This window comes from Scheffersomyces xylosifermentans, assembly GCF_036884685.1.
Source record: "Scheffersomyces xylosifermentans strain CBS 12540 chromosome Unknown RJT20scaffold_7, whole genome shotgun sequence".
NCBI classification, from domain to species: Eukaryota; Fungi; Ascomycota; class Pichiomycetes; order Serinales; family Debaryomycetaceae; genus Scheffersomyces; species Scheffersomyces xylosifermentans.
The window spans coordinates 262,008-276,575 of NW_027042945.1; the positions used below are offsets into that span (position 1 = coordinate 262,008).

The window sequence follows — 14,568 nt, forward strand, 5'->3', positions numbered from 1 at the left end:
AATATCAACGATCAAATCATTCAAACAAAGGAGTATATGGCTCCGCAAGTTCCTTCAACGAAAATTCACCACTCACACGAGAACTCTGATGATGTGCTTAGAGAGCACTTTGAGAAAATCCTCCACGATGGGGAATACACCGCAGTTGAGTCATTGGATCCATCTACAAGAGCCCGTTTTGAGAACTGGGCGCGTAAAGAGCATGAGATGATGACCAAAACGCAAGTGACAGAGGATGAATTAGTTGTAGAGAACGATTTAAGCGTAGAAGAGTCTCTGGATGAACAATTGGATGAGGCAGGATCTCCAAAAGAAGGTGCAATTGAAAGAGGATCCCATTATCCTATGGAACCCATTTGGACTAAGAAAGTTGCTCAAGAGCTTCACTACGTTGTGCAAAAGTATTCCAGATCAAGTTTAGACGAAAATGACGAAGACACATTTGACGTAACTATGGTGGCCGAATACGCTCCTGAGATCTTTAACTATATGAGAGAACTTGAGAATAGATTGGTTCCTGATCCTAATTATATGGACAATCAAGATGAACTCAAATGGGAGATGAGAAGTGTTCTTATCGATTGGGTTGTTCAAGTTCACAGCCGATTCAACCTCTTGCCAGAGACACTCTACCTCACGGTAAACTACATAGATCGTTTTCTTTCCAAAAGAAAGGTATCTTTGTCGCGTTTCCAGCTTGTTGGAGCCGTGGCATTATTCATAGCTGCAAAATACGAAGAAATCAACTGCCCAACTGTCCAAGAAGTTGCATACATGGCAGATAACGCCTATTCCATAGATGACTTCTTGAAGGCCGAGAGATTTATGATCGACGTACTTGAGTTCGATATGGGCTGGCCTGGTCCTATGTCCTTCTTGAGAAGAACTTCCAAGGCTGACGATTACGACTACGAGACAAGAACCTTAGCCAAGTATTTCTTGGAAACCACTGTCATGGACTCTAAATTTGTCGCATCACCTCCAAGTTGGCTAGCAGCCGGAGCTCACTATTTGTCACGCAAACTCTTAAACCGTGGCGGTTGGACCGAGTTACATGTGTTCTACAGTGGATATATCGAGGCCCAGTTACGTCCATTAGCAGAAGTTCTCTTGGAGAACTGTAGACACGCTGAGAGCAATCACAAGGCAATCTTCGAAAAGTACCAAGAAAGAAGGTACAGAAGAAGTTCTGCGTTTGTCCAGGAGTACTTCGACACTGTTGAGCAGTAAGAACCATTATACCCATTGCATTTTTCTTTCCTTACATTGTACACTAGCGTTTTCTAAAATTTGCATCCGTACAGCTGCATCTGTGGCTGTCCCACTAATTCATTTGCATTGCCCGTTGTTTCCTTCGTTTTTGTTTATTTCGTATATATAGAAGTATATACACGAACATTCCTGATCCCCCAAAGGGTCAGAAGAATGTCTATTATTCAATCGACATTAGTATTAGTATTTACTTCGTACTTGGCATCTCCTTCGAAGTGCGTCGCATTCGTAGTCATCAAAGTAAACGTGATTCCCCACAACGCAAGATTTTACCGACTTCCAACTTAGTGTATCCAGACATTGAGCCATAGAACATTACCATATATACATAGCCGGCATTCCTCAGTTCTTCTTAACCACGTTGACTGCGAAAATTTCAGAGAATAGACAACAATAAACAAAGCTACGACAACAATAACACCCACCATTCAAAATAACCAAAATTTCATCCTCCGCCCAGAAACTTCTTCTACACAGATCTTCCGTCGTTGCGATCCAAATACATCATCTTTCCACCAAAATTCTCATCTTCTTCAACGCATATCCCTACTCACAACCACCCCGTTCCTTCCATCACGTTCTATTTCCGTTTTCTGATTTTGCAACCCCTTTCCTGCACATTCCCCATTCCTTTCATCACTGAAAAATTTAACGACACCACATGAAGGGTTAGTTGTATTGGATATATTCGTTAGATTACACAGTCCATTCTGGTATTCTAGCAAGATCTGATATCCAACGACACGCAATGTACACCTCCAGATTATTGGTATCGGCTTTACGCCAGCAAACCGCGAACGTGGTAAGAAAAACTGCCTTCCAAAGCGCTGCCCGTGCCATGGCACCACAGTTGCTTAGGGCATCGGCTACCATTGGAGTCAGAAACTTCGGTACTTCAAGAACCGTCAAGACTGAGTCAGGAAAGAAGTTGAAGGAGGTGCTCAAGTCGGAATTGAAAATCTCCAACGCTATTCCAAACGAATTGGACTCCAGCTACAAGGACTTCGTAGACAGAAGCGGTTTCGAGATCATTGAGAAGGAAGGTACTTCCAATGTTCAATTGGTCAAACAATCTGACAACGGTGAAACTATCCGTATTTTCTTTGACATTGATGAAGTAACTGACGTTCCAATGTCCCAAGTTTCGGAAGAAGGTGTCGAGGGCGAGTTCGAGGAAGGCTTTGAGGGTGAAGCTGAAGCTTTGGACTCCTTGTTGTGTAACATTAAGGTCTTGATTGAAAAGCCAGCCACCAACGACGGTTTATTCATCAACTTGTTCCTCCAAAACACTGAAAACTCCTTCATGATTGATTTCGTCAACCACCAAGATGACGTTCAGTCTTTCTTACAAGACGAGATCTTGAAAAAGGGCGAATTCGTCGACAAGTTCAAGTACCAAGGCCCAAGATTCTCCGACTTGGATGAGTCTGTTCAAACTGAGTTTGAAAACTACTTGGCTGCAAAGGGAATTGATGACGAATTGGCCGACTTCATTATCTCCTACAGTGAATATAAGGAAGAGAATGAGTACAGAACCTGGTTATCTAGCTTAGCCAAGTTCTTAAACTAAGGGAATACGGCCCTGTAACGAATATTGTGGTATATAGTTAACTGTTTTGTCTTGTACATATAAAATGAAATGAATGAATTGTGTTTATGAATGCTTGAAATATGGGGTAACCTTTATGTGATCGATCGAAAATCACGTGAAATAATTTTTGTATTAGGGCTCATGCCCTGGTTCATACTGAAAATTCGTGAGCGCACGAAAAATTTTCCAGATTACCTCTGTCACTATCATTCTGTCAGTTACAGTCTACCAACCGACGGTAGGCACTTACTCTCTTTAGATACATAGTTAAAGATAGGCTCTTGATATTTACGAGAAAGTTCAATATACAACAAATCACGTAAGAAATGTCCTCCGAAGCTTCTTTCTCCTACGCTGCTTTAATCTTAGCTGACGCTGAAGTTGAAATCACTTCTGAAAAGTTATTAGCCATCACCAAGGCTGCTGGTGCTCAAGTCGAGTCCGTCTGGGCTGATGTCTACGCTAAGGCCCTCGAAGGTAGAAACTTGAAGGAATTATTGTTCTCCTTCGCTGCCTCTGCTCCAGCTGCTGCTGGTGCTGCTGGTGCTTCTGCTGCCGCTGCTTCTGGTGACGCCGCTGCTGCTGAAGAAGAAGTTGAAGAAGAGAAGGAAGAGTCCGATGACGACATGGGATTCGGTTTATTCGATTAAAGAATTTCAATTTGAATGTAATAGAGCAAATAATGCATTAATGTCATTTCCCTACACATCAGATGAAGATTACCACCACAATATAGGATTTATCAGAGATTCAAATCACTCCTTCAAAACTCCTTCTAATATATAATGTTTATATATTATAACGATCATGTATCATATTATACGTTATATTTTATCAGTATTTACTGTAGATATTCTGACCTATGGCTCAATAGTAAGAAAATGTTCATCAATATTTTATTATACAAGTTAATTCAAAGATGGAGAGCGTTCTAATGCAATGTCTATAATATTAGACCTTCAATAGTGCTTGCCTACATAGTTGGAAGATTCAAGAATATAATGGCGATTTTCTCTTCTTGAAAGCCTAGACGTTATTCATACACAGATTAACGAATGCAAATATGCTAGAAAAGACTCACCTTACAGAGCACATTTAGTACTTACCAGTTACCAGTCCAATTAGCCACAATGCGCTACCATATCAAATTTGCAGCTGGAATTATATCTCTTTCTCCGGCTTCAGCAATGTAGATCAACGACCGATTCAATCAGCCGAACGGTACTACCAAAATTACCTCAAAATAATTCTATTACCAAGAGAGATATGTAACATCAACTTAGATTTCTTAACCGCTCATAATATTGAACAACGAGTCGGGCTATCCAAGGAAGGTATTTTCGTTGTCGGAGATGACAAAACGGTGTTTCATCAAAGCCAAAGTCGACGGTTATACACTTGCTCTATGGGCTCATTAGCCACACATGTGGGTGAAATAGGAATTTGTCTAATTACTAATTTGTAAGACAATAGAGAATGCATCTAATACGAGTGGAAATGAGTTCAAATCAGTTTATTTTTACTAGCCGCAGAATGCTATACAACCCTTCCTGAAACAAAACAAATCGACGGAAACAATGTATTGCTCCTTCTCGTTTTCATACCCGTTCCTGAACCAAGACCGTTTGCTACCAAACATGCAATGGAATTACTACTACAAAGAAGAACGTAGAAGTATTTTGCCGAACGGCTAATTAAGCCCTGGGAGGTGGCCGCATTTTACATATATACGATGGCCTATTTAAACTCTGCGGATTACATCCATTAGATCCGAAGTTCCATATATAGAAGCGGAACTCCATTCAGGTATATTAAGTAGAAAGAAGGTAAAATCTAGCCGTATGTTGGTAGCATTGGGGAAGCGGTGCCAAGACAAGTAAAAACCCCTTTAAGGAAGGGTGTAAGCCGTCCGCACTTTATTACTAAATTGAAATATTTATTATGTCGGACACTCATACGCTCTTCTACAAACAAAAATAATGGAACATTTGGTCAAATCAAGTATTTCATCCTCTGTGTAATGAAAAAGAAACACATTGTATTGTTGATCGCTTCTATTCTCAAATAATAGTAGATTATTAAGGAACGACTTTCGAGGTACTCCCCTTGAAAGGCCATTGCTTTTTATCATTTAATACTCTACATTTACAAACCGTTTACTAAATTATACGTCGAATCACACAGATAAGCGAAATGTGCTAGTTATTATCGAAGGTACGGCTCTGCTATGGAAGTCTTCTCCCCATATCTTCTTCTAGCGGACCGGGTACAACAGCGCATGGAGTTTTTCCCGACGTGAGTACAGCCGGCCGCTCCTTCAAACGTTTCACACGTTTCAAAGGTTTCAATTTCTTGCCATTTGTGCAACCGGTCCGGAACGTAAACTCCCATCCTGTAAAACTGAACAATAATCCTTCAAAGTGCAGTCGATCCGTATGTTACCACTTCAAAACGGCTCTGAGGCTTATACAAACATGTTTGCAAGTTGTATTAAGGTTGCGGATCGATATCAAAATTGGTTTTGAGGCTTACCAGCAGCATCAGAATGGGAATTGAGTTAAACTCTATTCCCTATCAGTTACTTCTAACTGCTCAATATTTTTTCCTATTTGCAAAATATTCGAATTCTTATGCAAGCTCTCACGTACAATAATCGACAGTTTAAATGTCGCAACAAAGATAACAGAAAGAGGTAAAATCCGGACGGTGTTTGCTCTTGTAAGTCTTTCTTGTAAGTCTACATTTTGTGTATCGTATGGCATATAGCCGTACATACAACTGATTGCCGCAATGTCTTTCTGCTTTACGATACAGTCGCTCCTTTCAGAAGTGTTAGACAACATCACAATACTGCGGGCGGAAGTAACCTAATCCTAGATAGGGTACCTTCAAATGACATATTGAGCTCTGTGATGTACTGCTCATGACGTACTCCAGACCACAATACGACTGGAACATTACCCGCGCGTTTACTCCAGAACAGTTGCCTAAAAGGGATCTATGACCGGGAATTGAGTTCACAGATGACCTAATGGAAGCTTCGGAGTTAATAATTTAGCTCCTATGTATCAGAAACTGCATGCATCGATGTTCTCATACAAACAATATAGTCTTGAACCAGTCCTAGTAAAATAGAGCGGCAATAAGAAAGGTCCGTAATTTCCAATCCGTTCCCTTGTTTGAGTGAATAAACATTACATTACACAAGCGTATTTGAGTATCTTTCTAGAAGGTTAACAGTTGCTGATCATAGAGGGAATTAAACTATTCAAAAATGTCGTTCGTTTTAGAGGATATAGCCTCGATCCGGTGGATATTAAAACACAAACCCCATAAACAATGTAAATGGAAGGGCGAAGCTAACCAGGATGTTCTCTTATCAAGAACGTCATACCGCCGTGGTAGGGTCTAGACGCTACACAAATAATTCGGACTTCAAGATCGTCGGCTGTGGCAGCAGTAAGTTTTGTGTTATGCCTAATGTTGGAGGTATGAGGGAATCAACTAAAAGTAAGCTTGAATAGTTGAAGGAGAAAGAGTACATATTGTATCATCATGTCCGAAGTTAGTACGTTGATTTGTTGAACTGTGTACATGAATGCTTTTGTAAGCAATTGTGCCTGGCGTGCTTCTTTAGATTTCGCAGCTTACTAGAAATTTCGATTGGTGACTCAACAGAAGCTGGAGTTGATTATATTGTAATCAATTCGATATACCCGCTGCAATATGTGAATAACTTTTGACAATTATAGGATATAGTAGGATATACCCATTGTGGTACCGGATATGGGAAACTTCCCCTGGGAGATAACTAGTGGTGACAATTGTTAGCAGATGGTGGCAAAATATGTATACACATTTGCAACATTAACCCCTTAACAACCAACTTCTATTCTAAATCTGAATGAGACAATTGATTTCGAGTTGGCAACCGCCATTGTTATTACAGTATTTCGTTGTTAGTTGACTACGTAGTTAAAGCATTACTATTGCGTTTTCTTCCCCAGTTTTCGTATACATAAAAGCTTGGCACAATGTGCTACCAGGTCATGGTTCGAGGTGTATAGTACGGAATTTCTATTATGCAAAATTGTGCCTACAATCTATATTTAATTTTAATTGCCTTGGGATAATTACAAAACTTTCTTATCAGAGACTTAATCAAGCTACATTGGAATGTTGAAACAACTAGCCGTAGCTGCTGTTCTAGAAGTATTATTTATCTTCGTATTCAAATGTAACGCTTATTGCTCAACTCGGCCAAGTTCTTCTACAAAGAATTGTCTAATAACTAAAAGATTACAAATGATCAGAAACAACCGTTACAGTGTAACCTCAACATTGGTTTTGAGACAGTCTACGAATTAAGTTTCTATATTTTCTTCCACCAGGAACACGGCTGATTAATTGAGCAGTAACGGAGTTTGCTTATAAATGGTGGAGCGTGGCATGGAGTTAGTCATCGCGTATAAATCCCGAAAAAGCAATTGCTGAATGTCGCACCCGGATCACTACGTCCAGGACCAAAAGCGACATCCTCTAACCGCGTTATAAAATATTTCGTGGGTTTTGGTATGAGTAATTTATTAATTTTCGTTACTAATACCAGTGGATAACGATACCAAGAAATATGGTGCAAGGATGCAAACCCCTGGGTTTGCTTTCCGGACTTGCTGCTTCGACTAGGACAGCAAAGAACATCATCCGGAATATGCCAACACATTTCCCTCCCTAGTCCGATAGGCCTATTGCTTTGGCCGAGCTCAGAGCCGTCTTAGCAAGACTGCGAAAATACTGACAAACACGGGAATTGGTAAACCTTATTTTCATAGTCCTTCATGGCCTGGAAACAAAAAAAATCTCGGATGTTCCAAATCCATTAATAAAAAAAAATAATTGCGAGCAGGATGTATTCTTACTCATACAAAATTTTATATCCGATCGGGATTTAGTAAATAATATTATTATGTACGATTTCTCATACTGGTACAGTTGTCTGTGACTGACATAACCACTAAAAGATATATAAATATAACTACATTCTTCTTGAATTGAAAGTTGAGAATTGCATTTTCATCATCACTTCAACAGTCTTCTATTCACAACGACCTTGACCGACTTAACATCAACACATCTTGCAATCAGTGACTGGTATTACTTTGCACTGTTAAGCAAATCATAACAGTACTGTTACTGTCATAACTAAATAATAATGTCCGAATTATCTTTTGCCCAAACTTATATTCTCGCTTCTAAAGTGAGATCAAAGCTCACCAAGGAAGCTAGCAACCCTAAGTCTAGCTTACGCAACTTAGTTGTTCAGGCCAACATGTTGGATAACTTGATGGACTACATTTCAGAAGAAACTGAAAAGAGGTCCAAAGTCGCCCACGTCAAGTTTGACTTGGCTGACAGAACCTCTAGCCCATCAACTTCGACTAGCACCGGTTCTACTTCCACAACCAACTACAAGACTTCTATTACCGAGTATGAAATCGATTCTGACTCTGATTCCGACTCGGATGATGATGACGCCGACTACTACTACGATGACGAAGAAGAGGAAGATGATGACGATGAAGAGGAATCTGATTCTGACGACTACTACTACTATTCAGACTCCGACGAGGTTGAAGACATGGAAGAAGAACATGATCTTTCTGAATTAACCAAATTGACAGCACCAATGGTCGCCAGTCCAAAACCCTCTACATACAAACAATTACCATACATCAACTTGTCCCTCAACAGTATAGAGGAAGTGGATGAAGATGATTTGGTAGAAGAAGATGAATTATCACAAGACTCAGAAGAAGATACCAACGAGCCTGCTTCCCCAACCGACATTCCTGAATTATACCATTGCGAATCAATGTCCGAGGAAGAGGAAGAGGAAGATCAAGGTCTTTATCTTGTAAGCCACCCCAAGAATTATATCACTGGATCATGTAACTCTGGGGAAGCTGAGTTGGAGAGGGCTCGACCCAAGTCTGAACCAAAGTCATTGTTCGGTACTTCTAGCCGTGATCAGCACGATATTACACAGATACCCACACAGAATGACACTGCTCATACCCACCATAGGCATAATGCAATCTATTCGCTAGACCATGTGTTTTAGCTCACGAGGCCTTTATAAATCTGCATTTTATGAGTTACGAATTTTGAAAGATGGTTATTTAATATAATTCATGTACATAGATTAGACTAGACTATTAATCATAATATTTATTTAAAACTACGCGGTTTCTTGTAGATATCTAAACACTAGACTTCTCCATTAGACTTATTCTTAATGCTCAAATAACTGCCAGACTATAGTTTGATCACTTCGTATTACATGTTTAGAGTTGTTCCTGCTTCGTATTGCAACCGCCGCCGGCAGAGTACAGCTTATGGGAGCAGCAACTCTCAGATAATATTGCAACTAAGAGTAATAATAATTGATCACTGTATCCCATGCCACAATATCCAAACCTTATTTCCTTTAGATTCACGACCCGCAACACTAAATGCGGTCTGGACTCCTTGTTCGCAATGAATACGGGAAAAAGTATGTGACACATACAGTTCTCATCCCGATCCGAGTTTGTCAAGGAAGATTACCTCCTTTTTTCGGCAATACCGTTTTCAGACTAAAGTCTAGCTACGTTTATTTCCATGTTGTGGCAGTGACTACAGCCGACGCAGGATTGTAATGTCCTTCTAGGTCGGAGAATATGCAACTAATGTCAATTATTGCAGCCGATGGTATGCGAGTCCTGTAGATTGCTATTCCCGAGGGTGGTCTCTTGCTATAAACCTGGGCCGACCTTTGCTAAAACATCCCACCCTACCTCACCACCTTACCACCATCTCCCCTTGCACTAAGTGGTTCATGTCTTGAATAGGCCATTTTCAAACGAATAATACGCAAGTGCGGTCCTTGCAGCGGGATTGTTTACCATCGGTTAATTTCGACAGGGGCCCACCACCCGATGGCAAACAGGTGACACACCGAATGGCTATTTTTTTGTGGTTTGCAAGTCTTCGATCTCCACAAATTATAACCGAAAGGGTATACCTCATCTTCGTGTACATAGACAGTTTGACATATGATTTGTAGGAAATCGGGTGTGGTTGGTGAATCTTGAGTACGACATTTCCTCTGGCATGACATAGCAAGTTATTGAGAGGAGCCTTGGTCTTGAAGGCTCAGCTATGCGTATTATGCTTGCCATCCAGTTGGACTCTTCTGTTTGCTGCGCAGCTAACTGTAGTTACTTGACAGCAGGGTTGCCAAACTTGGCGGTAAAGCCGAAGCAATTATATGTTAAATCTGAGCTTTCTAAACTTGACCGATCAAATGCGATGTGTTACTTCTTTTAACCGACGGTAAAAATGGTGGACCTAGAAGCTATGAGTAGATATGGAAAGAGGGTCAACTCTCTTGGCGGCACAACGAGAAGAGATGACTTACGGCTGTGTGTTCTGTTTCCAGCGCCATATTATATAATATGCTAATACAAGCCGCAAAAGGGACCCACAATAATAATTATGGGCTGTGTAACATTGGTCCAAGCCTACTGTTCAACACTATTCTTCTTTAACAATTCTCCAAATGACTACACGAGTGAGTAGAAGCTGGCCATAAACCGAAGGAAGTATCTTACATGGCTACAAATCCCCATTTGGTGCAATAACCGTATAGAATTAAGGTTCCTATTTCCGAGTTGACATAAGTGACTTTACCTAAAAAGGAAAGCGCAAACAGATTAACAACTGTCACCTTGTAGATTCATAGTGAAGGAATACATGACTAGACGGTGACAAGTTTCCCTGATGTCCAAGTGCAATAGAACTTCTGCAGTTCTTTTGACAGCGAGGCCAAGGCAACATTAAACTTGACAAGCAAGAAGAAGCGGCCTGGGACAGCTAGAGAAGAAGAGAAATAGCTAATGTCATTTTTAAGAATTACTTGGGCCAATACATCCCACAGCCAGGTTTTGCCGGCGCCGTTTTCAAAACTAGTGAGTCCATACTAGCTTCAAGTCTACATTAGCTTCTAGTCTACATTAGCTTCAAGTGTACACTAGCTTCTAGTCTAACACTAGCTTCTAGTCTAACACTAGCTTCTAGTCTAACACTAGCTTGTAGTCTAACACTAGCTTGTAGTCTACATATAAAGATTTTGTAGTATGATAGCATAAATGGCATTGTAAATTATAACAACGTCCAGCCAGCTCTGGGGTGTAAGAATGTGAATAACTAGAATTGTAAATCACTCTTATTCAAAACCTGACAACCTCTCTATTCGATCTAAACAAAACTAAACTTAATATCAAAACAGAGAAAGCTGCAAAAGAAAAAAGATTGCAGCTTGTTTCAAATGGCTGCACATGTGTCAAAGCGGTTGCAAAAGTATTCAAAAAAGATGTTGTGAGTGAACATTACCAAACGTACGCCAAGCTCTGTACATTCACGGAACGTCAAGAAGGAGACATTTGTTAAGTCTTAGAGACTTCGAGAGTCACCTTTACTGAGTAGACCTTGAAGTAAATCCCTCACTCTACAGCCGATAAGCGCTGCGTCCGAAAATGCTACATGGAAACCCACTAATAAGTGGCCCTGCAGCAATATATTTTAAAACCAATATAAAGAGTATGGCATGTAGTTGATTTAGTAAACAGGAAGTGTTCCTTTAGTCACAGCTGCATCCACATTGTATTTCGTGTGGTGGGTATAGGGGGGCTTGCTGCTATTGTTCTACAGGCAAAACCACAATCAGGGGGAATACCACGGCTCATACACTGTTTGCGTTATTTAATTCTCACCTCTACAGCCTACAATGTCTTGGATGAATAGGAGAAACAAATACAAGTTGTGTGTTAGCTACAATCCGGTTCAACTTTTATTTCCCCCGCTTCTAAATTAGCCCGTTGTCCATATCCTCTTGCGAAGCATAAGAAAGTTACGGATGTGAAGTTTTGACCCGATTTTCTATCGTCGGTATAAAATTGTGCTTGTATTGTTTACACGGATGATTTTCTATATGGCTACCTTTTTGACTGCTTCGGTTAATGCACTCTCCTCATCGTCGGCTTCCTTAGCCAAGCCCTTCTCGAATATCTCTCTTCCTGTCAACTTTCCTTGGTGCATGGCGTCGAATTTTTGTTTAAGCTGTTCTTCAAACTTCATTTCTTCACGGAATTTGCTTCTCCAAGCCGAAAACGACTCTACAGTTACTGGCGTACCGTTAAATTTCTTCTGCTCTTGTGCTTCTCTCTCGAGTAATTGACGATCATACTCAGCTTGCATTCTGTCTAAGCTTTCCTTCCACAATTGTTCAGCGTCATCCTTCAATTGTGTAGCCAATGCAAATACCATCGGTATTCCAATTTGCACAGTGGCTTCTTCTATTAATTTATCATGCAATTTTTTAAGGTCTGACTTGGAAAATTCCACCGTTTCTGACATATTAAGAGCCTTTTTAGCGGCCTTTGTGTCTTCATCGTCACTGCTATCGTCGTAGTCTGCGTAGTTGGATTCGTAGTCATCATCGTCGTCGTAGTCCTCGTCGTCCTCCTCATCCGGGAGATCTTCAGCTATTTCCACATCAAGTTGTGGTATCACTTCGGGGTACTCCGCAGGGTATCTTACGTCGAGAAGCAATGTGTGTTCGCGAGTGCTGGGTGTGTCCAATTTTATTCTGATTTGGAAATGAGTATCACTCAATACCTTGAGCTCATCAGGATAGATGGACTGTAATACTTCCAACTCCTCTCTCTGTTCATCTTCGGCGTTCATACTAGCGGTTCTATGCGAATTCTACGATTTACTGCTATTCTACGGCGCTAGTTACCAATAGAATTTCCCAATCTTCTATCAACAAGCAACTCTTTACCTTCATCAGATGAGCCATTGACTGAAAAATCCTGACGAGGAGGAAAAATGTCGCATGTACTGTTCTGATTTGGCTCCATCATCACAGAATGTCGCGTCAGGGGAAGGTGGCTCGTGCGACATCAATCAATCACTATTTTGTGTGCTGTAAGGTTACTGGTTGTATTGTGACCTGTAATCGTGTTTGTTTTACTGAAGATATTACATTGACAAGCAGAGAACCAAGCAAAAGGTGTGTTTGAGAAAGGCGGTAGGACAAGACTATTCATTTACATTGCTTACTTTAACAATTGGCACGAGAAAAGTCCCCAGCCCAAGACAACTCCACATTGAAGAACCACTATCTTACGATTCACAAGTACAATCACAATTCACTGCACGTTGAAGAAGAAGGAGAAGAAAATTGGGCGAAGAACCAGTCCCATTACCGCAAAAGTCAATCAAGAACCAAAATTTCTATAACATAAGTGAAGATCCATCTACTTGTGAATTGAAAGCATTTATCAAGCCGCTTGTCACAGTTAAAGACAACCGAGTAACCTCATACTTACATCAAACGTGGGCATCAGTACGTCTCAGAAGGAGTGGTTTCACGTCAAAGGACACCCACAAACATAGAAAAAAATTAGTATGACAGACTACGACATAGAATCAAGAAGCAAGTTATCCAGCTACTTTCCTTCGGACACCTCAATTAGGGACTTTGGGTATCCCGAATCACACCCGCTACGCAGTGGAGATTTTGCTGAAGTAGCACATTTATATGATGATGACGATGACAGCATACAAGACCTTGATGATGACGACTATCCATTTATCACATCTCCGAATAATCAGCAATTTCGTGGGATTCATGGACACCAGGAATACGGGGACGAAGATGTAGATATCGATGATGCGGAGGAAGGAAATCACGAATATAATGACAATGATTTCGATGAAGGACGATCTAACGATGAAATAAATCGTAAAGCAAGAGCTTTGTTTGACTTCCATCCAGAAAACGATAATGAAGTTGCCTTAACAGAAGGTCAAATAATTTGGATATCATATCGACACGGCCAGGGATGGTTGGTAGCAGAAGATCCCACCACAGCAGAAAATGGTCTTGTTCCAGAAGAGTATGTTGAAATATTCTATGAAGATGATGAGAAAATCGTGGAGGAAGATGTTCCCAAGCGTTTTTTACCCGGCTTGCTCCAAAGTTTCACAGAAGAGGACGACAAGAGTGACGATGACTGGGTCGATACTGATTATGATGAGGACGAGGACGCCGACGATGATGATGATGGTGAAGATGACGAGGAAGATGACGAAGTGGATATTTCAGAGCAATTGAAAGATGTTAAATTAGCTTCGTGACAGACTCGCTGCGTTATCAAATCAGTCGTTATATATTTATACTGTAAACCTATTAGTTGAATGTAGTGAAAAATACTATACATTACTACCGAGAAGACCTCCTATTAAAGGAATTATCATCCCTTTGAATATATAGACATATCATTATCAGAAGCCTTTAACTCATTAACTTCAAGACGAATTTACTCATAAATCTATGACTTCTTAACCTTCGCAATTCATTTCTCCATCATCAACTTACACACATAATGTAAACTCACACACAGACAAATGTCTATAAACAAGCTGGTTTGAACCAATACCACCTATAAGCTCATTATTAACCATCGTAGTCTCTAACAGCCCATACTCTCTATAATAGGCTCCACCAGTTAGCTGTCCTATTACTTCCCTATAAGTGTCGTTTTACGAGAGCTGAAAAATGCGCTATCTAAAAAAATAATGCCGATGTGAAGAATGCT

At 40.5% G+C, this 14,568-nt stretch overlaps 6 protein-coding genes across 6 annotated transcripts; 5 read left to right on the top strand and 1 right to left on the bottom strand. All coding sequences in view use genetic code 12, as the record gives it.

Annotated features, from left to right (window-relative positions):
• Positions 1-345: 345 nt before the first annotated feature.
• On the top strand, positions 346-1,230 carry CLB4 (B-type cyclin; the record flags this gene model as incomplete). Its single annotated transcript, XM_064921747.1, has 1 exon — positions 346-1,230. One exon carries the CDS (start codon positions 346-348, stop codon positions 1,228-1,230), a length of 885 nt encoding a protein of 294 aa, XP_064772317.1.
• A 395-nt stretch (positions 1,231-1,625) lies between these two features.
• MAM33 (Mam33p) lies at positions 1,626-3,065 on the top strand. The gene has a single exon (XM_064920755.1). The coding sequence runs from the start codon at positions 2,021-2,023 to the stop codon at positions 2,840-2,842; it is 822 nt and encodes a 273-aa protein (XP_064772318.1). The 5' UTR covers positions 1,626-2,020; the 3' UTR covers positions 2,843-3,065.
• A 38-nt stretch (positions 3,066-3,103) lies between these two features.
• Positions 3,104-3,700, top strand: RPP1B (ribosomal protein P1 beta). Its single transcript, XM_064917702.1, has one exon. It carries the CDS (start codon positions 3,190-3,192, stop codon positions 3,511-3,513), a length of 324 nt encoding a protein of 107 aa, XP_064772319.1. The 5' UTR covers positions 3,104-3,189; the 3' UTR covers positions 3,514-3,700.
• A 4,216-nt stretch (positions 3,701-7,916) lies between these two features.
• RJT20DRAFT_130268 (uncharacterized protein) lies at positions 7,917-9,103 on the top strand. Its single transcript, XM_064917703.1, has one exon. The coding sequence runs from the start codon at positions 8,076-8,078 to the stop codon at positions 8,982-8,984; it is 909 nt and encodes a 302-aa protein (XP_064772320.1). The 5' UTR covers positions 7,917-8,075; the 3' UTR covers positions 8,985-9,103.
• Positions 9,104-11,621: 2,518 nt separating this feature from the next.
• GIR2 (Gir2p) lies at positions 11,622-13,012 on the bottom strand. The gene has a single exon (XM_064920756.1). The coding sequence runs from the start codon at positions 12,647-12,649 to the stop codon at positions 11,891-11,893; it is 759 nt and encodes a 252-aa protein (XP_064772321.1). The 5' UTR covers positions 12,650-13,012; the 3' UTR covers positions 11,622-11,890.
• Positions 12,922-14,369, top strand: NBP2 (Nbp2p). Its single transcript, XM_064917704.1, has one exon. The coding sequence runs from the start codon at positions 13,376-13,378 to the stop codon at positions 14,105-14,107; it is 732 nt and encodes a 243-aa protein (XP_064772322.1). The 5' UTR covers positions 12,922-13,375; the 3' UTR covers positions 14,108-14,369.
• Positions 14,370-14,568: the final 199 nt, after the last annotated feature.